At 49.6% G+C, this 24856-nt stretch overlaps 1 protein-coding gene across 1 annotated transcript in view; it reads left to right on the forward strand.

The window, feature by feature from the left end:
• Window positions 1-797: 797 nt before the first annotated feature.
• The window catches only part of CDON (cell adhesion associated, oncogene regulated), a 57857-nt gene continuing 33798 nt past the window's right edge, over window positions 798-24856 (forward strand). The window contains 6 exon segments of the mRNA XM_036397556.1: window positions 798-888; window positions 18644-18733; window positions 20714-20850; window positions 22880-23127; window positions 23129-23153; window positions 24644-24790. Of these exon segments, the coding sequence (XP_036253449.1) occupies window positions 20775-20850; window positions 22880-23127; window positions 23129-23153; window positions 24644-24790 (496 nt within the window). The 5' untranslated portion in view covers window positions 798-888; window positions 18644-18733; window positions 20714-20774.

Raw genomic sequence — 24856 nt, forward strand, 5'->3', positions numbered from 1 at the left:
GGGTGTGCGGCCGCCCAGGGCGGCACAAGCGGCCGGTCCGTGGGAGCGCAGGCAGCGGTGCGGGGCTGCCCGGTGCCCGGTCACGCACACGAGGGCACTCTGGCCGGGTGGGTGCCTGGTCCCGCCTTCCCCGTCCCGTGGGTGCCCAGTGCACCTGCTGCTCGGGCTCAGTGCCGCGGGTCCCGGCGCACACAGATGCCCGGTGCCGGCGGTTCGGAGCCGCGGTGCCGCAGGTCCCGGCTCACGCAGATGCCCGGTGCCGGCGGTTCGGAGCCGCGGTGCCGCAGGTCCCGGCTCACACGGATGCCCGCTCCCGGCGGTTCGGGGGCGCGGCGCCGCGGCTCCCGGCGGTTCGGGGGGCGGTGCCGCGGGTCCCGGCTCACACGGATGCCCGGTGCCGGAGGTTCGGGGGGTGGTGCCGCGGGTCCCGGCGGCTCGGGGCGCGCTCTCTCGGCCGTGCTCTGCCCGGCGGCGCACGGACCCCACGGCGCCCCGCGCGCACGTGCATCCCCTCCACCCCTCCCGTGCCCCTTAAAGGGCCCGCACCGCCCCGCTCGCCGCGCGCTCCGGCCGCGCTCACCGCCGCTCGGTCCCTCCCCTCCTCAGGCGGTGGGTCCGCCCGCGGGGCACCGTGCTCCCCCCCGGCCGGCGTTGGTTCGCTCCGCGGGGCGGGGCGGGGCGGCGGCGCCTCCCCCGACACGGGGCGCCGGTGGGAGCGGGGCGGGGAGCGGAGCGCGGGGGGAGATAAGCGGCGCCGAGCGGCCGGGCGGCGCTGGATGGAGGCTCCCGCCCGCCGGGACGCCCGCCCCAGCCTGGAATGTCCTGGCGAGCCGCCGCCGAGCGGCACCGGCACCAGGACCGGGACCAGGGAGGGGGCGCGGCGGAGAGGTAACGCGCGCGCTTCCCGCCGCCGGCGCGCGCTGAGGGGGGCGCGGGCGGGCGCGCGCCGGGAGGGGCGAGCGCGGCTCCTCCGTGAGGGGCGAGCGGGCCCGGGGCGGCCGCAGGTGGCGGCTCCTGTCACCCCGCAGGGCTCGCCCGCGCCGCCCCGCTCCGCTGTGTGCCCTCGGTGCGCGGGGCTGAGCCGGTGCACAGCGCGCCGGGGAGCGGGACGAGCCCTCCGCGCTGCCCGGCTCTGATTTATGGTCTCATTTCGCAGGGAACGCGCCTCCACTCCTCTCTATTTGTCATTTAAACGCTGCTCCGCTTGAAGGAGGTGCCGTAGGGGATGGGTTTGGGGTCGCGTCCAGCCTCTTAACCGCTTTAAAATGGTTAATCTCAATGTTTTTAACCTGTAAGGTCACTTTTCTCTGCAATTAGAGCAGTGGAAAGTCAGTCCCTAAGGCAGGAGGTGGTGTGTTATGCCTGAGGTCTCTGGCTGTAAAGCATCCTGACATCTTATCTCTGTTATTATTATTTTTATTGCATTAAGCTGCCTACCTTCTTAAAGCCACGCGATTCTTGAATTTTAAATTACTTTCCCTTGCTTTATCTGTCTCTTTGCCAAAAACAAATCTAAGTTATGTAGTTCCTGACTTCTAATGGAAGAACTTTCCAGCCGTCAGTCCCATGCTTCCAATACTGATGTTTTTTAAACCAAGAGGGATGTGTGTTCCAGCCGTGACACACCGTCGGGCAGAAAACAGGCAATGTTTATTTTGCTCCCGCCTCGTAACTGTGTAAAGGGTTGGTGAAAGGGTAAATGTGATGGCTTTATGTAGCTTTTTCTTTTTAATTATTATTTTACTGCTTTCCCCAACCGCCTTGCTGCCTCTGGGAAGGAGCAGTCGCGCCGAGCCTGTGGCTGTAAAGCTGTCAGCTCTGAAGGGCTGTTTACTCAGTGAGCTGTATCTTTCACACATGCACCAGAAATACAATTTACCAACCCAAACACCAGCCCCGGTCACCGAGGTTACGGGCAGCGTGGAAGCTTTGCTCCTCTGGGGTTTTATCCTTCGTGGCCCGGCGTTTTCCTTGAACAAAGCAGGTAATCCTGGGGTGCTGGCGCTCCCAGCCGAGCTGTGTGGAGCCCGTTTGCTTTTCCCCTCATCTCCCCCGACTCGGGTGTTTTGACAGTTGCGATTTATGGGATGTACAGCCTGCCCGGAGCTGCTTTAAGGAGAAAAAGTGCTTTTGTGGTAGCGGTTGCTGCGGGCGACGGCCAGCTCCTTCTATATTCCAAAAATTCGCAGTGAACGTTTCCCAGCACAAATTCTTAACGCTTTTCTGTTGAACTTGATATTATTTGCCTTAATTACAGCCAGCATGCTTTTGTTCCACCAAATTAAAGTAGGTGTCGAGAGCACGAGTCAAACACATTGAAACCAAATCCTGCTTTTTTGGAGCAGCTGCAAGCCTATCTTGTGGGGAGGACTTGGTAATGGAGTGATTAAAAAGAAATAAATATTTTTGACCTGTATTCCCCTTTCCGTAAGAAGAGGGAAACCTCTGACTGGCTTGGTCTCCATCCCAGAAAATCCTCAGGCTTGTGGGAGACCCATGACTGTTGCTCAAAACTGTTGAAAGCTGGACTCATGTAGAAGGTAGGATCCACTGAGTTACCTATCATGTTAAAAGGTGTTTTTTTCTTCCTCCTCAAGGGGTAGGAAGTGAGATGGGAACTGCTGCGGTGTGGAGGGATTAGTAACTCACCCGAGGATGAGCGGGGATGTGGCTTTGTCGCCTGGATTAATGTGATTTACACCCTTAAGCTGCTCCAAGTGCTCGTAAACGTGCCCGTGTGTGCAAGGTGGAGTGTGGGTGGGCAAGCTCGGGTACACCACGGGAAGTACCTTGCAGGGTTGGTTTTTGCTATCCTTCATGCAGTCTTGGTTATTTTTCATCTTTTTTCTCTAGGATTTCTCATCCTTTTTCTCTAGTTTTCATCCTTTTTGGCCCCCAAACTCTGTGTTCTTTGCCACCAAACCCTGGCGTGGTGGCAGTGGGGTTTGGGCTGGTCCCCCTGTGTGCCCCCTCTGCTGGATCACTGGGCTGCTCTGGTGCTAAAATTCTTGAGTTTTACCCCAAAATTGTGGAGGGTGGAAAAAAGCCATGCAAGGAGAGGCCTGACTGCAGGGCAAGTCCCACCAGTGCTTTCATTATCTCAAGGTGTGCTGTAAGCCCATAAACGAGGCTCCTGCTTACTTTGGCTTGCTGGTGTGCCAGAGGAATAAGGCAGCTGTGCTCTGACTTCAGGTGATGTCACTTGAGGATTTTAACTGTCAGAGCTTAAAAATACCCTGGCTTGTTTAAAGACTGCTTCTGCAGATGTGGAAATGGGGAAGCAAAGCAATGGATTGTGAGTGCACAGCCACGTCAGGGTCCAGCATCTCATAAATCCCCCTCTGCCTGTCCCACAGCAGAACTGCTCTGCCTGACGAGGCCTCAGGTGTACCACAACCAGGGCATTAATTGGTGGGTGCTCAAGATGAGGCACTGCCATGAACTGCAAGACCAACAAAGTCTCAGTGCCAAAAAAACTAATGGGGAAACATGATGATTAAATAGTGTTGTGAATAAAGCTGTTTTCTGATGCGATGGTACAGTCACAGCACTTTCTCCTGTATGGGTGTTGGTGTGTACAGAACCAGCTGCTGTGATTTCAGGTTGTTTGCAGGGCTGGGTGTGAGGAGCTGTGGGTCAGGGGCTGGTCCCTGGCTGTTTGTTTGTGCACATGGAATGAGCTGTGTTGAGAAGGTTCCCTGCAGGTCACAGTTCTGTGTGTAAAAAGGCATTGAGCTTCACCTGGATTTCCCATATCACCCACCAAACCCACTCTTCACACCTGCTCCAAGAGCTCCTTTACCTCCTCTGTTTCTGCCAGTCTTTGAGCCTGTGGTGGAACCTCCTGCTCTGCATCTTCCTCGTTCCCATGTCCACAGATGTGACTCTGGGAGGGGTTTCATTGCAGTGCTGTGGTCTTGGCACACAGTCCTATACAAAATGACATGGGAATGTGGTGAACCTGTTGGTGAGCTTCCATGAGGCTTCAAAACTTCTGGTTTAGTACCAGAAGCCCCAAGACTGAGTGGGCTTTGACCCACAAACCTGCTGGGATTGGGTATCCCAGGTAACGGGTTTTATGGAATCGCTTTAATAGGCAACATCTCGTTAGTATAAATTAATTGATACTGTAAACTTGCCCTTTGTACATAGAGTCAGGTTTTTGTCTCCTGCCTTGCTTGTGAGCTGCTGATTAGTGAGTGGCTCCCTTGAGCTGAGTCCTGCCCCTGCCTCCTCGCTGCAGTGGTCTGCTGTCAGTTCTCTGGTTTTTGATGTTTCAGTGGGCTGGGGAGCTTCAGAGCCGCTTGCCATCTGCAGCTGGGGTGAGACTGAGCTAAAAACCTTGTTTCAAGTGGAACTGGTCAATTTTCTGGAAATTTCCTCCTTAAATAGGAATTTGCAGCTTGCCTTGCAATCCTGAATCTCAGGCTGGTACTTGGGCACCAAACTGTGTTCTCTGTGCACTATTTTGCTATTTTGACATGTTTTGTTAATTTGGACCTATTTTGTTGTTTAGGCTGGTACTTGGTTGGTTCTCCAGGTATTTTCCTTTTCCTACTCACTTTCTTCTCTCCTGGAGGCCTCCCTGAGCAAACCCTGCTATTGTGTGTCCCCTTGTCCTGCATCATTTGCTCTGGGATGGTGTTTGTCTTTGGCAAAGTCAGCAAAACCCTCTTTGCTGTGTTACTGTGGCTAGTGCGAGGTCTCCAGCTATGCTGGCCCAAGAATTTCTAGACAAGATAGTTTCCTCTGTGTGTGTACGTTCACTTTTTTCAGTTGAGTGTTCTTCCAGTCATTTCCTTGGTAGATGGCTCAGTACAGTTTCCGGGGCTGAATGTGTCAGAGTTTTCCACTTGTGTTCCCTAGCTCACTTCTCCCTTTCTGCTGCGGAGGATGATTCTCCAGTGACAGCCACCACTTTAGGGGAAATGCTTGTTCAGCCCAGTAAGGCATTGAGTCTTGTACATCCAGACCACCTGCCATTTCCATTAAGCCCAGACTCATTCTTTCTGTGTGAGAAATATCTGCTGTCTTTCAACAGGAGGGAAAACAATCATGTAAGGTGGGTTGTTTTCCCATTTTCCATACCTATGAGATGTCTTGGAGCTCTTCTAGCCAGGTGGGATTCTATTTTTTTGTCTTTTTCCCCCCTTTTTTCCCCCTCCCCAGCTCCTTGGGCGCAGTTTCACGTTACAGCTCCCTCTGAGGACTCGCTGCTGCAGGAGGTGGCAGGTACATTCCTGCCTCTTCCCTGCTGCGGGAATCCAGCACTGGAGCAGCCGCAGGGGAGTGACTCCAGCTAACCCTTCAACAAAAAAAAAAAAGAAGTACCCAAGCCCCAAACTTTCCTGGATCTTGCCCCGCAGTTAGAGTTGCTAAATCTTCCACTTGGATGACTGGGAAGGCCCTGAGGGGCTGGTGGGGGGATGGCCCCTTTTGGCAGCACTGGCTTCCAAATTGGCTTTGCTGTCTCCTCATCCTGTGTGCTCGCTCAGCTGCTCAGCCAAGGGTGGGTGCCTTGCAGAGAGGGAGAGGATCTGGCCAGTTCCCTCCATCTCCTGCCTCTGGAAATGCCCATCTGAACCAGTCCAGCTCACAGAAACAGCATGGAAAAAGGATAAAATAATTCCCTAAAGCTCAGAGTGAGCCAGACCAGCTTGGCTGGGATGTTGCCATCAGCTTGGCAGCGGGAGGGAGCTGGGGCAGGGGAGGTGAGCGTGCCAGGGAAGGAGAAAGAGACCATCCCTTTGGCATGGCTCAGCTGAGAGGTGAAACCACACCCTCAGCCTCACCTGTCTCTCTGATCACGTCTGTGATTTATACCCTGGGTTCTGCTGTTTAGCTTTCCCCACAGACTCCAACTGTTGGATCTGATAATGAACCAAGTGGTTGAGTCTTATTTGTTTAATTCAAAGAGCAGTTTAATGCTTCCTTCCTTGCAGTGTATGGAGGCTCTGCCTTGCAGCCCGTGGTTTTCTTTACAGTAAACCTATAAAATACCAAGACAAGGACTAAAAGGCTCGAGCTGTGAGCAGCTTGTCACTGAAACAAAGAGGCTGAGCACCACAAATGTACATTTTTGGAGGGGTTCACAGGTGTTTTGTCTCTGCAAAGGTGTATGAGGGTTGTGTTGCCTGTCAAGTATTCCCTGCCAGCTCTCCTCCTGTGTGCTGGTGAGCCCTGGGCATCGTGGGCTGCCAGCTCCAACCAGAGGGGAGCTCTGAGGAGCTTCTTGGCCCCCCTTAATCTCAGATGAAGAACAGCCAGATCCTGAATGTCTCTGTAATCGCTCTGTGGCATCTGCTGAAGCACCAAAGTACAGACATGCTGGCCATGTCCAGCCTCCTGGAATTGCTGTTACATTCTGTGTAGCCACCTTCTGTCCAAGTGCAGCCTGCTCTAGCTGGAGATGCTCCTGCAGGGGGATGGGATGGCACCAGGGGGTTTTGTTTCCCAGTCCCCAGTGAGTTAAAGGAACCATTTATGGTTTCTTTCTGGGTAAAAGGCCTCACTCTAAAGAATCTTGCAATAAATTAATCTTTTTTCCATGCCAGTTTGGATGGTAAGGACCCAGGTGACTGTTCTTCTCCTGGGGAGTGAAAACAAGGGAAGGGGACAGTTCGTGTGGCCCCTTTTGAAACAAACAGTGATTGTTTGGAGTCGAAATGCCCTGCTTGTTTCCAGACCAATCCACTTGAAGTTACTGTAGACAGGTGGTATGTTTTCAGTTTTTAATGTCTTTTTTCTTTTTTTTTTCCTTGCTTGTTGTTAGTGGAGAGCTGATAGATCGGCCCAAATAAGGCCATGAGCAAGGCTGGCCATTTCCAGGAGGATCCACAGACAGTCAGTGCATGACTTGTTGCCTTTATCTCTGAGATCAGGAGATTCCTTTGCAGTGATGGATTAATCCACCCTTGAGTGAATAATATAACTGGGAACAAGTAGGAGCCAGCGCTCCAAACAGATGATTTGTTCAGTACGTGTGTGCCTCCCCTCCCCCTCTGAAAAGCATCTTTCTTCACCGTTTCATTCAGCCTGTTGAAACCTCACAGCAACCTGTGTCTGTGTCTGCACCAGCCCCCAGCCCGGGCCAGGATGGGGCTGTGCCAGAGGCCTCTGCTCCCAGGTGCAGGAGAAGATAAACCAGGATGGAGAGAAGGTGCCTGTGGGCTGCTGGGGCTGTGATGTCACCTGTCTGCTCTGGCCATGACATCACCTGTCTGCACCTTCTGGCTGTGGGTGAGAGTGTTGGTGCTGGCACATGTCTGGGGTGAGCTTGCACAGCTCTGGTCTCTCTCTGGCAGTGACTGTACCCCCGGGGTGATCCTGCACAGCTCTGGTCCCTCCCTGGCAGTGACTGTACCCCGGGGTGATCCTGCACAGCTCTGGTCCCTCCCTGGCAGTGACTGTACCCCAGGGGTGATCCTGCACAGCTCTGGTCCCTCTCTGGCAGTGACTGTACCCCAGGGTGATCTGCACAGCTCTGGTTCTCTCTGGCAGTGACTGTACCCTCGGGGTGATCTTGCACAGCTCTGGTCTCTCTCTGGCAGTGACTGTACCCCAGGGGTGATCCTGCACAGCTCTGGTCTCTCTCCTGGCAGTGACTGTACCCAGGGGTGATCCTGCACAGCTCTGGTCCCTCCCTGGCAGTGACTGTACCCTGGGGTGATCTTGCACAGCTCTGGTCCCTCCCTGGCAGTGACTGTACCCTGGGGTGATCTTGCACAGCTCTGGTCCCTCCCTGGCAGTGACTGTCCCCAGCGTGAGGCAGTGGGCTCTGCATCCATGAGAAGTTCTGTAAAGGAGCTGGAATATTGGCACTGGGGGAGTGAACTCGCAGGGCACAAGGGGATGGCAGTGGGTGGCTTTGAACAGAAATAAGAAATAAGATATTTAGGAAGATGGCTCTTCAGTTGTGCCAGGGCAGAGCTGTAACTCATCAGCAGAGCCATGGCTTCTGGAGATGCTTGGGGGTGTCCTGGAGCCGGACACCAAGGGCTTCAGTGACCCATGGGCATTCCTTGTTAGCACACCCCCAGCAGGAGACAAGGCTGGAAGGGAGTTGTGCAGCTATAGCAGTGGAATTCATGTAGTGAGATCTGTTATCATCCCTGTGGATGCACTGGAATAATTCTTAGGCAGCTCATAAGCTGGGTCTTGTTGCTTTAACATCTTGGAATGCACCAGGAGCATGGTCTGCTCCTGTTGATAGGCTCAAAGAAGGTGTGAGATGCCTGGGGCTCCTCCTGCTCAGGGACCCCCTCAGGCAGTCACAGTCTTACTGAGAAAAGCTTTGATAGCTCAAGGTCAAGTTGGTGGAAGTCCCCAAAGCTTTCCTTGCTTTTCCCCACAAGCTTTCCTTGTCATGAGTGCCAGCAGCCTTGCCTTGATCCCATGCTCTTGGGGTGTGGGATTGGAAGCATCGGTGGCAGCTTTCAGCTGCGTTTTGGAGAGTTTCTGTGCTCTGTGGGGTGAAGATAGCATACTTAAAATGGCATTCTCCCTCTGGAGAACGGGCTCTGCTGCTGTTGGCTGTACATAATTTGTGGGAGCTGAGGAGTTTTGCTGTGTAATGTTCCAACTCCATGTAGATTAAATGTATTGCAGAGTCAAAATAAACAATAGCATGTGGTTTTCCTTTGTTCCCCCCCTTCCCCACAATGAGAGTTCACAAAAGTTCTTGAATTAGGGCTCTGCATGCCATACGCTCAAGCACAGGCTCAAATTTTCATAAAGCTTGCTAAGGGCTGTTACTGCTGGGGAGCACTTTCTTCTTTGGGATGGCTTTGGAAATCTCTTTGTTTCTCAGGAGCTTTTTCTGAAGGTGTGTTTTAGTGCAGTACTCGGATTCTTGTTGCCTTAAATGCTTTGCAGTGACAATGTATTGCAGCTTGATGGAGATTTGAGACTCCTCTAATAAAATGCAAGAGAAGGAGGAAAACCCCGAGGGTTTTTTGGAACAGAAGATGTTTTCTGTTCCTGCCACTAATCTCTGTTGCAGAATGAAATAGGAATGTATACTTTAAATCTCTGTCAGGGTGTAGAAGGAAGCTGGCAACGGATGTAATCAAAAATGTTATTATCAAAACTCTCTAAGTATGTTGAAATTTCAAACTTAATGATATAATTTTAAATTCAGCTATTCAGACTGAGGCATGGTTTTGGGGTGCAGATTGCACTTCCAAATTGTGCATCAAGATGGACCAGAGAGGAGTTTGGAGCAGACTGTAGGTGGTGGAGTGGTATGGCTGGAGTCTTCAGCCCTGTGATTTCCAGTGACTGGGGTGGCAGCATTAAATTGAGGTGTGGTTTTCTAGATTAAGGACTTTGTGGCTGAGCACTTTAAAAAGGGTCCAGTTTCCAAGTTAGCATTTTTCCTAATTAGTGTGTTTGCCGTGGCTTGTACGTACCCAGCACATGTAGAAAGTGAACGTGTTCAGAGTTTGTCTGAAACAGCTCTGGGCACAGTGAACACAAGGAAGCACACCAGGTCTGATGTGCAGCAACAAAGAATCTACCTAGTGCGAGAGGAGACAGAAAGTTTCCAGCCTTAGACTTGGAATAAGGGAACTGTGAGTAACCTTCACCCTTGTGACCCTTCCGCCTTGAGTAGAGAGGCTGCAGGTTTGGGGATGCAGAAGAAGCTCAAGTCCTTCTCTGAGCCAAAGGTGTGAAGCTGTTTATTTTCACTGGGACAGTGTATATATTGCAGGAGGCAGATGCTCGCCTGCTTAACCCAAGCACTCTCTGCTTATCTGGGCTCTGGCGAGTGTACAAGTGTTGTCCCTTCTAATCCCCCAACATTAAACAGTCCAGGCACCTTTCCCTGGCTGAGCCTGGGACTGCTTTAAAAAACACACAGAGAGAAGCCAACAAGAAAGAAACATTTGCTTTCTTTGCCAAGTTTAAATGAAGACTAATGCCGTGGTGCTGCTTAATCTTGTTTTTCTTGCTATCTGATGGATGCTAACGTGGGATGGGATCAATCCCGGCAGCCGGTTATCTTTGCAGGGCCCCCATGTTGCTGAGCTCGGCATTAAAGTCTCGTGGGGGAGTTGATTTGCTGTGAAGAGTCTGGAAATTTCTTCCTATGTGGTGAAGCTGTGGCTGTGGCATCCATCTTCTTTTGGGAAGGTGTCTCCAGGAATTGCCAGCCTGCTGTTGGACATCCAAACAGAAATCCTGTTCGGCAGAGCGGGATGTGTCTGAGCGAGTGAGAACAGGGCACAGTCAGGTGAACCTGGCGGAAATTTCTCCCTGGTCCCTGTGATGAAACTTAACTCCTTTCCTATCAGTCACTCGTGTTTGAACTGGTTCTGCTGGGAACAGCTGCCGTGGCCCCGATTTGCAGGAGGAGGTTTGGGCTCTGACTCACACCCTGCCACTGTGAGGGTGCTGCCCCGAGTGCCCCAGCCCTGGGCAGGGGTCCCTGCTGCTGGCAGGGCTGAGCTGGCAGCCTGGGCCTGGCTGCAGTGAGTGGAGCAGGAGGGCTGGAGGAGCCAAACCCTCAGGCCAGAGCTTCATGATGACTGCTGCCTCCCTCCCTTGGATCAAGGCTCTCCTTCGCTCTGCTGGCATGAGGAAGGAGGCGGGAAGCTACACCGGTGCTGGGTTGTGCACACCACTGAGCAAAGCCAGCCCAAAGCCTCCCTCTCTTTCCCCCATGTTCCACCACCCCTCTCCTTGCCTGGGAGCCAGGTTGGTTTGTTGTAGCAAACCTGGCCTGACCAACACAATTTTTTCATTTATTTTTCTGCCGAGCTGCTGCTTTTATCTGGGCCTGAGGCAAAGGGGCTCCTTTTGCTAAGCAATATTGTCAGTTGTGTCAGGATTCCTTCCCTCGAGGTGAAGAAGTGCAGAAGCGTGCGTTTGCCGGAGAGCTCGGACTTCAATTTTGAAACCAGGTTTGGTCTTTTGAGCATGGGGGAAGGGAGGGGAGGAGAGCAGTAAAACTGAATTACTGTAAGGCTGGAGGATGGATTGTGTGAAGGCTTGTTTTAATCGGGGGAGGAAAGGCCAGGGTCTTTCCTGCTCTCTCCCTCAGCTGTCCCTGGTTAGCTGGTTTGCTTTTTAATAAGCATTGTTCTGCCTGGAGCCTGGGTCCAGCAGCAGGGAGTGTGGCATTGCCTGTGACAGCGTGTGGACAGCTGTAACAAGGGGGGAAGCAGTGACTTGCAGTGCAGGGCAGCACTTTTGTTTAGAAATCAGAGCCCAGATGGGTCTGTTGCTCCAGTCTGAGCACAGTTCCAGCACGGTGAATTCTGAGGTGCCTAACGACTGTGCTGTAACACAGGCTTGGCTCTCTGCTTCCAGTGCACCTCCCATATCCTGCAGCCATGAGTTCACAGGCTCCTAATTGCCTATGATGTAAGACAGCAGTAGATGAGGTTGCTATAAATTCTGGCTGCAGGTGTGGATTTAATGGCTGTGCTTCCCTTTAAGGGCTCACGGATAGCATGGATCCCTGCAAGTTACAACAGAGCGAGTTGGACTGGGGCTAGCACAGCTAAAAGAACCCATTTGTCTGCGTTTTTTAGAGCTGTTGCTTGCTGGAGGCTACCAAAGGACGAGGTGTCAGTGTTCATCTGGAATTGCCTGGGGAATGAGCTCGCTGTCCTCTAACAGAGCTCAGCCATGGCTCCAATTCTTTCCATCAATGTCCTCTCAGGGCTAAACCACCCAGGTGAGAGAGTGCCACTGGAAGGGTACCTTTAGGCAGCCTGTGTGGACACAAGCACCTTTGTCTGAGAGTATGACAGCTTTTTCTGATGACCAGTACAAGACTGTGGTTCTTTTAGTCCTTTCTATTTTTTATTCATGCTGGATTCTGGTTTTAGAAACCATAGACAAATTATAATCATGGGTGATGGTCCTTGACATGCTCAATGCAAGCTTTTTGGAGGGGAACAATCCACCCCCTGAGGCAGTTACTCCAGCTTGCTGTGGTGTGTGCACCTGTAGCTCGGATAATTAGGATGGTGAGTTCCCTAGCTCCCTTGAGAAAAGGGGCATGGCTCACTTGGAGTTTGGTTTTGTATATTTTTCTTCATTTTTGCACACATTCTTGCAGTCCAAGGTTTATTCAACATACCACGGTGGTGCTTCATGAGTTGGGCTGAGGCCTCACGCTGTTCAAGTGCTAAGTTCCTGTTCTTGGATGTCCATTCCCAGCCCCTCCTTTGGGCTGGTGCTCCAGGACTGCATGGGGAGCTGAAACTGCTCCCTCATCCAGGTGAAAACTGAACCTCATTTTTTCTCTGGCTGAGTTTTCAGCTGGATCTGCCAGCAGATCTGACTCACTTGCTGGCCGCAGGATCCCTGCTGCAGATAGGGGAATGCAAGCCAGGTCCTGAAGGAAGGTGTTGCTGCCCTCCTCGGCAGCAGCCCATCTTTAAATTGGCTGAAAAACTGGTTGCGAAATCTCATTCTTGCTAAAAACCAGAGCTGGAGAAGTAAAGCAGGCGCCTCTCTCCGAGGCTGAGGCCAGCCCTGAGCAAGGAGGGGAGGGGGTGTTGGCCCAAGGGCCCTTGGAGAGACATGACTGAAGGCAGCAGAGCTGGCACAGGTGTCCCTTCAGTGCAGTGGCACAGGTGCTGAGCTAAATGTGGGGAAGAAAATGGAAATATGAGGCAAAGTAGTGCTGAAGCAGGAGAGATAAAGAGAGGGGAGATTTGGGGGGGCCTCGAAGAGCAAAGGGTGAGAATTTTGTATGTATTTGGCCTACTGTGATGGAACTGTTAAACTAATGATACCCTTAGCTCCCTTGGGGGCTGAAAGCCCTGATTTAGGCATTTAAGCATAATTGCAGCCCAGCAGAACTATGTATCAGGCTAATGCTCTGTTCCCTCGCTTCCCCGAGGCCAGAGGAGGCAGGAGCCATTCCCACTTCATTAGTGTGGCAGCAGGGGGACTGTCTCAGCTCCTTTGCTGAAGTTAATAATAAAATTAAACTAATTGTTATGCCTGTTTGTGGAGAAGAAAGTGTGGCTTCTGGGATGATTTATTTATTTTTCTCCTGATGCCTGTCTTGCTGGGACCGGTGTTGGAATGGCAGGATGGGAGCCCCAGCTCTCCCCCCCTGGGAGCACAGATGTGTTTCAGGAGCAGAGTCGTGACTTGGGAGTGTTTTCATCTGTGTGTGCTGAGGCACAGTACACAAACTGTTAAATTTCCTCCCCTCAGCTCCCAGATCCATTCCTCCAGTCCATGCCAAAGCATGCGTTCTTCTATCAAGACCATATGTACGCCAGGACCAAGGTTCTAAAGTCAAGGTGTTTTTGAAATATTGGAGTGCAAATTAAGTATCTGAGTAATCTTAACTGTCTTCTAAAAAAAAAAAATTCTCTATCAGCCTCACATATAACTCAAAAGATTAATGGAAGGCTAAACTTTGATCCAAGTCCAACTGCTGATACCAACCATGAGACTTTCCAGGCCTGAAATCAAAATAGAAAAATCTAAAAAATACCTCCTTCTGCATCTTTGAGGCACACAGCCTCTTGGCCGTGTTTTGGGCTAATACTGCTATTCTTCCTCAGTTTTGCTTAACCTTTTCTTGTGTCACCTTTGTCCTGTGCCACTGGACCTTACCTAGAGCATTTTGAGTAAATTAATGACGATATTTAGGGCATTTGATAGCTTGGTAAGAAACACATCTGCCTGATTATTGAGAAAGACCAGCAGGCTGTGGGATCCCCTGTCCTCTCTGGGGCTCAGTCACTGTCTCGTTTGCTCAGCACTGTTTGTTTTTCCTGCCATCTGCCACCCGAGCAAACACTTGCTCTGTATTTTGACAAAAATATCAACTTTCAGGTCTTTAAGGTCCCTTCCAATTCAAGCCATTCTCTGAACAGTGATGTGTCATTAGAAATTCCTGCACAATTGATAAGGGACTTTAGCCCCAAAATTGCTCTTTGGATTCATCACTGATTCGTGGGGGTTAAATGGTGTGAAGCAAGAAAAAAGCCCCACGCAAGGCTGCTTATAAAAAGATATGTTACCTAAAATTGAATCCTTAGGTGGGAATTGGCATAGGAAGCGCTTGGATCTGGCCTAGCACTGGTGAGTGTGGGTGCCAGGCATGGGTATGGGCAGAAATGTGGAGGCATTACGGAAATCCAAGCTGAGGATTGCAAAGTTTGAGCAACTGTAATTTCTCTCCTTTATTCAGGAGATCCTTATCCTTCTGATAAGGATCTGGAGGGTGCACTTTCATTTGTTTAAAATGCAATAAATAAATATGAACAGAACATCAAAGGATGCTTTTTCTTGTAATTTTTGACTGCCTCTCCTCTCATTGTTTCTGTGGATCCCTCGGCGTCTGTTTCATTGTGTTTGACCCGTTTGTGTCTCTCACACTTGGTTTATAGGGTTACTGTCAGCAAACTGATTTTTCTGGGGTTTTCCCTTTCACGTGTTTTTTTTGGGCATTAAGAAAATCCCAGGCGTATGGGACTGTTCGGCAGAGTTCTGTGTGTTTCCTAAAAGCACATGGAAAATCCCTTTGAAGAATGTAATTTTATTGCTTACACTCACAAAATCCTCTCTTTGGTGATGCCATAATTCCAACATAAATGCTTAATTACGGTATTTTTTCACAAAATCCCCAACCCTTCTGTAGCTGCCTGGCTCCTTATCTCCAGTACTCGGCTTCCTGTGATTTAGTAGCGCACAAACTGCAGCTCCAGTGCTCGAGGTGGAGAAGGGTAAAACGGGAGCCCTTGAATGTGTTCTGCCCAAGCTGTGATTACAGCCCGGCGTTTCCCGGCGCTCGAGCCTTCTCTTCGGAGTGTAATTAGGAACACATTGATTCTTATTGCAGCTGGCAGCTGCTCGCTATTGCCTTTTTCAGCTTCTGACCCCCATAGTCCCGCTGACCTTTCCTGGGGTTAGTCGTAGGCCCTTTTCATTGTGATGGGCTCGAAGTGGCTCATGTGGAGTTGATTATTTCCTTGCTTGTCTGGCCTTTTTGGTGCCATAACTCCAAGTCACTTCCATTTTTTTCCCCTGCTTTTGGCTGACCACAGTGAAAGGAAATGCTTTTGCTGGCGACAGGATCGGTTTGCACGCTTGACTGACTCGATTGAGATCCTGAAAGGGGGGGAGGGGGAGGGTAATGAACACTGTAGGTGCTGCATTTGCTTTTTAAAGGTTGATGTTAATGATTGAGTGGTCATTAGGCATTCATAAAAATGAGGCTTCGCCCGGCTCCGTTGCCTTTTGGCACTCGGAGCCGCGCGGGTTGGCATTAGGGGCGCGTCTGTCGCATCCCGCGGGCAGCGGTGGCTTCGGGAGCAGCGCGGTGGGTGCGGAGCGCTCCGCTGTCACCTGTACTGTCACCTGCATGGCACCGCCGGGCTGTCCCATCCCCAGAGCGCTCCACTGTCACCTGTACGGCACCACCGGGCTGTCCCAGCCCCGTCACCTGCACGGTACCGCCGGGCTGTCCCGGTCCTGTCACCTGTGCAGCATCACCGGGCTGTCCCAGCCCTGTCACCTGAGCAGCATCACCGGGCTGTGCCGGTCCTGTCACCTGTGCAGCACCACTGGGCTGTCCCAGCCCCGTCACCTGTGCAGCACCACTGGGCTGTCCCAGCCCTGTCACCTGTGCAGCACCACCGGGCTGTCCCGGTCCTGTCACCTGTGCAGCACCACCGGGCTGTGCCGGCCCTGTCACCTGAGCAGCATCACCGGGCTGTCCCGGTCCTGTCACCTGACCAGCATCACCGGGCTGTGCCGGTCCTGTCACCTGAGCAGCATCACCGGGCTGTCCCGGCCCCGTCACCTGAGCAGCATCACCGGGCTGTCCCGGTCCCGTCACCTGTGCAGCATCACCGGGCTGTGCCGGCCCCGCAGCGCCGGGAATAACCCGGGCAGGTTCGGGAGTGAAGCCGCGGGCAGGCTGCCGGTGGCTGCCGGTGGCTGCCGGGCTGGAGCCCGCTCCTCCCAGCCCCGAAAGCTAATGAAGTCTATGTGCCAGCTGTTACACTCATTTTGCCAGACCCCAGGAGGACAGCATGAAGACAGTCAGTGATCAAAGGCTCTGGAGATCACTGAGGAGCCGAGCGGCAGGAATGTCTGATTGCTTTCTCTTGGAATGCCACAGGCTTCAATACCTCCTTTTTTTCTTTTTTTTCTTTTTTTTTTTTTAAGGTGTCTTGGTGTGAGATTTAATGATCTAACTCAGCTTGCTCACGCTGAAGCCAGAGTATTTTACTTAATTCAAGGGGATTCATTTGCTCTAAATTTAGGTGGTTTGAAAATTCTTGGGGTTTGTTGTACTGATAACAAGCTAAAATGAAATTTTTCTTGGTAATTCCAATAAATTACCTAGGGGGGAAAAAACCCCAATTTGTTGAGCTTTGGGTGTTAAATCACATATGGCATTATAAAGTGAGGTGGGATAAATCAATTGTGAGTTGATGCTATTTAGGAAAAATGAGAAATGTGTGTATCCAAAGCTGGTACACTGCAGAGGGCTGTCACAGTGCAGCTGGTGGGCAGAGCCATCCCCGAGGCTCAGTCACTTTTTCCTTGGGCTTCTTAGCAAAGGCTGTCAGCTCCTGGAGGCGGAGTGGGCAACCTGAATAACTCCCTCTGTTCCCGAGCATGCTGTTTCCTTCCTCCTCCTCCTTCTGCTCTACCCAACATTTATAGGACCTGGAACGTTTGGGTAGTGCAGAAACCCTTCCTCATTTAGCTGTTCTTCATGGAACAGCTCACTGAGGGTTGGGAGAGTGTTGGAGCGGGGAGTGATGGAGCGGGAGTTCGACACATCGAGGTGGGGTGGTGGCTGTTTGGAAGGGAGGTCCTGGTGGTGTACTGCCAGCTGGTCTGAGATGGCAGGAAGATGATTCAGGGAGCTAAACCAAAAGGGGGATGAGATAATGCTCTTTTCATAGTGACTCTGCCCTCAGCTGCAAGGGTGGAGAGGAGAAGTTCACGGTCCAGTAAATAAGTGGGGCAGGATCTCAGCTGTGTTTGGAAAGACACAGGAGCTTGGCACCATGGGAATGCATGGCAAACAGCATTTTGTCATCTTCTAGAGTGTGAAACCTTATTTGGGGGCAAGCTTGGGTAGGAGTGAGTTAATTTGGAGGTGAGGGTTAAGTTACAGTGTCAGGACCAGGCCTGTGAGGCATTGAAGACCGCTGGTTTATGGAGAAGCAGTGACAAACATGAAGCTTTGGGAAGGGACAGGAGGGTCACTGCCAGGGCTGCAGAAATCCTGGCTGCTCTGGTGCCTGTGCCTCCCCATCCTGGCTCAGTAGGGTGCTTCAGTGAGCCCACGGGTTGCTCTCTGGTCCAGGGTGACCCATGTCCATCCTGGTGAGGTCTCCAGGCCATGCCAGCTGTGTGCCAGGCTGATGTGGTGTTCTGGTGTTGGGGACAGCCCTGCTCCCGTGCTGGGAAAACACTGTTGAACTGTGCCTTCCCCTGTGTTTGCAGTTAGAGGTGATGGTTTCTCTTCTTGCCTGTGCACAGCATTCCAGAGGTTGTGGGGCTGAAGCTGGCAGCTGCTGGACTCCTGTGCCCACAGCTCCGTGCTGAGGGGCTCATTTCATAAAGGGTCTGTGACAAACGAGGCACACAGCTAGAGTTGTGTCATGTGCAGAAATACTTCATCTTACTAATTATGTCCAGAAGTAGCAGGCACACGTTTCTGCGTGCCCCTGTGTGTGCAGCGTGCTTCCCAGGGGCAGGCATCCATTGGAATGGTTGGGATGACCCCTCCCCCTGACACAAGTCTCTTATCTTCCTTGTTTCCCTTGATCCATGAGCAATAACATACTTCAGAGCTGACAAGGAGGTCAAGTGCTGCATGAAGATAACTGGAGGATGACTTTAGGTGAAGAGGTCTGGGTGGAAGTAGGAGAAATGTGGCCTTTGCCATGCTGTGTCTTTCTGCTGGGCTGGAGAAATGGCCAGTGAAAGTGAAACGTACATTTTCCATGAAACCCATGTCTGTCTCTATTCAACCTTGAATATTACTTACATGAGTAACTCCTCTTTTAGTTTAAAATGCTTAGACAGTGACACCTCTTACTTCAAAATAATTTTGATTATTTGATCCACAAGTGATGGAGGTACATCCTTCCAATCTAGGAACAGTGTTGTTCTGAGCAGAGCTCATCTTGGTGTCTAGGGCACTAAAATAGAGTTACACCAAAAGATGCTCCTCTTTCAGATACCAAAAGGACCCCAGTGACTCGTATTTGCTGTCAAAATGTCCCAAATTTGCTGTCAAAATAACCTCTCAGGGTTATTGAAAAGATGGCAAAGGGGAAGAGTCATGTTTTTCCATCCCTAGGGCTTTTTTAATACAGTATTAAAGAGGCAGAGTTTCTCCATGGGATTTCTAAAGACCAAAAACTACAAGCTGTGGTCTTGCCCTCTTCTTTGTTTTTAACAAGGGGCTTCTGTAGTGTCACCATCTGCAGAAGAAAAAGAAAGAAGCATTTTTGGGTTCTGTTCTGTTGCTGGGTCTTATCTTCCCCTGTGTTCCCAGATCTACCAGTGAGCAAGATGTTTCTGCCATCCCTTCAGAAGCAGATGTTGAGAAGCTTCATTCAGGTGCCCGAGTATTGATGCTGAACAGTCCTACTCCAGTTAAAGACAATATTTTTCCTTTTTTTTCCCCCAGTCAGAGAACTTTGGTCTTTGTGGCTCGCTCTGTGTACTCACTGCTTTGCAGTTGATCTTACCACTCCACAAGCCTGCGAAAGCCAAACTGGTAGGTCAAAAGAGGAGTAGCTGTTGACACTGGCAGTGAGGAACATGTAAGGAGAAAGATAAACAGAGGGAAATCAGAGCCTGGATAAAGTAGATCTCCAAAGATAAAGTTTAGTTAAAGATAATGAGCTGGCCTTGTTTAAAAAGACAGCTGCAAAATAACCCAGTAGCTCCATGTGCTGGGGTTAAAGTTGACCCAGAATATACGTTTCATTGCTTTTGATAAATAAATAGTGGAGGGAAGATTTGGCAAAAAGCAACATTGCCCCCAGCCCTCTTCAGCAAAGTGTTTGATGTTAACAAGTTCTCTGGGTGTTTACTTTGTCCTCTGTGTGCGCTGGTGGAGCGGTGCTCCTGCCCTTGAACCGAGGGAGAATTCAAATAAACCAACCCCTTCGGCACAGCTGGGCTCTTCTGCCATCTGTGGCTTCCCAGAACAGCCCCGGCTCGCCTTGGGAGCCAGCCTGAGCCACGGGATCGCTGGGTCTTCCCAACAGCTGAAATAAATTTGGAGGATCAGATAAAACTGCCCAGAACCGGGAGCAGAACTCGACAGTGTTTCTTGCTGCCCTCTCAAGCTGTCAGTGTAACCGAGAGTGCAGTTTGTGGGCAAACAGCTCCATAAAATCCAGAGTGATTATTTAATTATGATTGGAGGCTTTTCCTGATGCTTCATTTGCACATATACTTTACAGTGATGCTGTGATGATAAAACATGGTTATTTTAAAATAAACCACAGGAATAATTTTGCTGTTGATATCTGGATGCAGCTTCTTGGAAAGCAACCGGCTCTATGAACACTCAATAAACTGGGACTTATTTGTACCAAGCATGTGTATTGCTGCACTTGTTTCTGTGCTGAAGTAAAACTCCCAGTTATTGTGTGTGTGTTGGATACATGTTTATATACACAGCTGATAGATGAGATGTTTAAAGTCTATGTTGAGTGTTATCAGCAGTGGAATTGTATGGTCGGGCTGATAAATGAAGTAACTGTGCTAAATGAGCTCAGATCTTATCCATCATAGCATTACACAAGGCCAGTTGGACATTTACATGAATGACAGCTGTGGATTTATTGTTTTCTTGGAGAAACCAGTGTTTGATTGAGACTCAAAGTGTCAGAAACACCATTCCTGAGACTCACCTCGGGCAAGTTCTGTTGCTGGTTCCATGATTTAGTTTTTGTCTTGCTGGTTTAACAATTTATTATAGAGTCATGTAGGTTGGAAAAGACCTCTGGAATCATATTTTGTTTGTGTTTTGCTAGTTTAATGATGTAGTTTTTATTTTTGATGATGAAAGTGAGATCTCACATAGCTGAATGGTTGAGTGTGATCTGGCCAAGGAAAGGACTGCTCTCTCTAGAAGCAGCTATAGAGATAAAAGTGGATATAATGCATGCCACAAAAGGATATAGGAGAAAGCACCATTTTTTTGGGAATATAAATGAGAACAAGACTAATATTGGTGTTTTTGCATTGCTATGGTTTGCCTGTAAAACCCAGCAGAAGGAGCCAGCAGATGACAGGTCTCAGCGAGCAGGTTTAGAGCAATTGAGAGCAGTAGCGGCATCGTGGCAGTAGATTCATAGAAACTTGTAAAACAAGTGCGGCCTGATGATAGATGGTCAAATGATTATTGTTTGCAAACAATATTATCTCCAATAGATAAGCTGTTTACTTTGGACTCCAGCTCCTCTGGGTGAACGGAGTCTAATTTATCAAGGCAGAGCGGTTCAATGCGGATGCCTCATGCCCCAGCTGTGGAAAAACTCTTACATTAAGAATAGGACTTGGAACCACAGTGAAGTTCAGCTCTAACTCACTTTTACAGATGGTTTCTATATTGCAAAGAATATTAGCTGTTTCCTGGTTGTGCTTTTTTTTTTTTTTCTTTAAACCCCAAACACTTTGTTGTAAGAGAGTTAAAAGACAAACTCCTGAACTCACAGTAGACATGTGCCTGTTTGTTTTGTAGCTGTTTCCGTGCCTCATCTTAGTCTGGAGCTTTGGGCTTTCAATTTGGATAATCTGGCGCTATGCATCCAGCCCCTGGGCGCTTCCAGGCACTGCTCCTCATCGCTGCCACCAGCCTTGTCACTGTCACCAGCACAGGTAAGGCCTCCCCCAAGCTGGGGACTGGGAGATTTTGGGGTTGAGCTCAAACTTTGGAACAAACAACGCTTGGGGAGTGCATTTCAAAGTGGCCAACTTGACTGGATATTGTCAATAAGCTGCTTTTAAGGAAGCATGGAGCACTGAAATACAGCCTTACACTCAATATGACTTTGCTTGTAAAAACTTGGCTCAGGACAAGCGCCAGAACATGGAAGACTCTGGGATACGTGGGTTTGTTCCTTGGGATCTCCATGGATTCAGCTGGACGCCGGTTCTGCTGCATGCAGTGCATCTTGTGTTCCCAGGGGTTGGGAGGGGTTTGGATTTTCAGGGGGAGAGGGGAATCAGCCCTTTGAAATCTGAAAGCTGATGCGTGGCTGCAGTTGGAACAGCTCTGGTGTTAAAAAAAAGAAGAGGCATGGTTTTAATTGACACATCTGCTCTGTGTAGTCAGCTTGTCTTAACGTAACCACACAAAAAAGAAGCTTTTACTACTTTTAGCACTTCATAGCCAATCGTTATGAGCAAATGGGATAAATTTTATTTTTCAAGCAGTCATAGGAGATAAATTCCAGCTGCAGGGTCACTGCTACCAATTTTGCCTTTTACGCGAAGTGCAGTGTTGGTGTCAGAAGTGAGGGCAGGGGCGAAGATGAAAGTAGCAGTATGATTTCATAGCAATTGGTGGCAAGCAAACTGAAAGGTCAGTGCTTCCCTCTTATCCCTGGAAATTCAAACTGAACTAACAGGAAAAACAGTTTTCTAATTAAAAGCTAAAAATGGACATCTGGAGTCCTGCAAAATGCTTGGATACCATTTTTATGGATTTCATCTTTTTTTGTTAAGTGAAGCCACACTTTAATTTCCATTTTTATTTTATGTTTATGCAGATAGTTTATGGTTCAGTTAAAAATGTGCAGTCTCTCATCTGAAACTCATAACCAGAGCTGGGATGGACTGACTTGAGAAGAAAAGCATGAACCCAGGGCCCCACCTATAAGAAAACTGTCTCTGACTTGGATGTCATTTAATATCATCTTGACCCATAGTATCTGGAATTCCTTAGATCCTTTACAAAATAGAAGCTGTTTTTCCCTGCCAATGTCTCTATTTTTAATTTAGTTTTTTCTCCTAATTTCTCTTACTAACCAATTAAATATTGCTGGTGTTAATTGCCTTTTGCTTGCTTCCTTCATGCAAAATCTTTAGTGGAGAATTCAATAGAAAGCAAATGGAAATACTTCCCAGTGTTTCATTGGCCAGGATAGGAAAAAATCTCTTCCAACAAGCAGGAATTTTCTTTTGGCAAATAAATGGATTCTCATAACCAAGTTCTGTGGAATTGAACCTTTTATTTATTAGCAGCTCTTCCTGTTTCTGTTCATCTTTACTCAGTAAAGATAATGGATGCCCAATTCATCATCCTTGTCCTGATGAAGTCCATGTATTTGGAATTAGCAAGAGCCTTTGCTGTTCGTCCAGCTTTTTTTTATCCGGCTATTTTTAATTAGTTCTGCAGACTCGGAGACGGTTCTGTGTAAATACCTGGCAGGCTCCTGCCATTTCTAGCATTTTACAAGTCACGTCCAGGCCTGCTTCATATGGGACAGATCAGCTACAGCTGCGTGTTCCTGTGCTCCATCTCTTCAGGTGACAGCTGCTGTTTTCCTCTGGATAAATCCAGTGGGATTGCAATTTTTGCTGGCCCTGGCAAGCGTGACGCCTGTGCCTTGTGCACACTTGGGAATGTACCTCCCCCTTACTGCACCTACCTCCATTTAATTGTTGTTACCCCCTTTGTGGGGCTTGAATCTTGACGTTTTCCCAGCGTTTGAGAGCGAGCAGGAATCTCTCCTGAGTTCCTCTTGCCAAGGAAAAGGCAACACTTGCTTGAGTATGCAACTCAGAGTTTAGAGTCCCTTCATATGGTGAGTCTTTCCTTCCAGTCAACACATTGTTAACCTTATCACCTGTGTCCATGCAAAATTCTGGTCTCTAACTCAATATATTATGTTTCTCCTTTTAGATATAACTCCCCATTTTATTTCTGAGCCCTCATCTACTGTCCAGAAGTCTGGTGAGCCCGTCCAACTCCGCTGCTCTGCCGAGCCCTCCACAGCTCGCATTTCCTGGCTGTTTAATGGGGAGCCTCTGAACAGCAGGGTGGGAGAGGTGGAAGTGCAGGCAGGATCTTTGACAATCGTGTCCCTGAGCCCGGCGGCGTGCGGGCGCTATCAGTGCGTGGCGAGCAGCGGCGTGGGCGCCGTGCTGAGCCAGGCCGGCCACCGTGTCCATGGGCAGTAAGTTCATCTGCATTCCTGTTCTTTGCTCCTTGCCAATTCTCAGCTGGCTTGTATGCTTGTATGGTTTGTTCTTTGACTTTTAGAAAATGCCCAGATCAAAATGTTCTGGGACAATATGATGGATTGTACACTTCTTGCCTTTTTTTTTTATTACATCATCTGAGACCTGTCAGGTGATGCAGCCCTGGAGCAGATTCCTCAGAAGCTTGTGGATCCCCATCCTTGGAGGCTTTTAAAGCCTCAGCTACACCAAACCATACCTGATGGATTCAGTGTTGGTGTCAGCCTCATTTCAAGTTGAAGGACCCCAAGGGTCTCCTTCAGCAAACACAAATGTTGCTCAATGAAATAATATTAATTTCCAGGAATTGGCCTTAAAAGACAAGATTCCCAAATGCTTCCCTTCACAAAGGATGTTGAAGGAGCAGCTGAGCTGCCACACCATTGTAGAAGTGTGCTTGAGAGTTGAGAAATATGTGGGAATTGTTGCCTGGGAAATAAGTGGGAGCTGCAGATTTTAATTTTCATTTGATTTGATCAAACCAGTGTTGATGTTCTTCAGGTGGGGGACAGTCTTCTCACCTCTTAGGACAGCTTCCCTTCTCTTAGTTGCACTGGTTCTTCTGATCAGACTTTGCCTTGTTTCTTGATCTGTAAATTTTGTGACCTCCAGGGATTTGGAAAAGGGAGGACAATGTCTTCCACATGGAAAGGACAGTGCAGTGCAGTGCTGAGATTGGGAGTACAATATTCCTGCATGAGCGTGGTTTGTCTGCCTGGGATATGTGGGCTGTCTGAATCAGGTCTTTGTCAAGCAGGGTTTGAGTGATTTCTCTGGAAGGGTACCTCATCTATGGAGCATGTCCAAAATCCCCTTGGGAGGAAAATCTCTTATAAGTGTTTTGGTAAAGTACTGACCCATGGCCAGTCCCTCTCAAGAGAGCTCCAAGGGTGGCCAACATAAGAAAACTTCACAGCCTCAAAGAAGTTTGAACATGGAGGGAGTAGAAGAGCAGCTTTCACACTTCCCTCCTGCCTTGGAGGTTTTGGCAGCACACAGGAAGGTGCTGGGAGCGCTCTGCCTCCCTCATTATCATCCCAGAAAGACAATTCCATGTTTTTATGGACAGGCTTCCTGCTGTCAGTGTGAATTGTCTTCTGTAGTGCCCACAGAGTGTGTGAGGAGTCCTGCAGCCTTTCCAGTGTCTCTGCTGGCTTTTCTGGGAGCAATTGAGGGGATGTAGGAAGTATTTTTTTCTCTCCTCACTGTTCCCATGTAAAAGCTTTCGTAGTAAGGAAGTGGATAAGGAGGGTTTATGGTGTTAGGGGCTGCAGGATAGACCAGGCCTGTTGATGTGAATGTCCAAAAGCTGCAGCAGAGAAGATAATAAGCATGAAACCAACTGTATTCTGAACACAACACTGCTTACTGCCCTCCCCCTCTCCCAAGCCATGGCTGCTCTTACCCTGTTCCCAACTCTCTCCAGGTTTAGGTGACTTTGATGCCTTGGAGACTGCTGCTGTTGCAGCAGAGGAAGGAGGCACAGCTCTCATCAGGTGCAAGGTGCCAGAAAGTCACCCCAAAGCACAGGTTCGCTTCCAAGTGCGGGGGAAGTGGCTGGAACAATCAACAGGTGAGGTGTTTTGTGCAATATAAGTATCCAACAAAAGCTTGCCTGGAGTTTTTTCTTTGAACCTGA

Source organism: Molothrus ater, chromosome 22 (assembly GCF_012460135.2).
Source record: "Molothrus ater isolate BHLD 08-10-18 breed brown headed cowbird chromosome 22, BPBGC_Mater_1.1, whole genome shotgun sequence".
In the NCBI taxonomy this organism is placed as follows: domain Eukaryota; kingdom Metazoa; phylum Chordata; class Aves; order Passeriformes; family Icteridae; genus Molothrus; species Molothrus ater.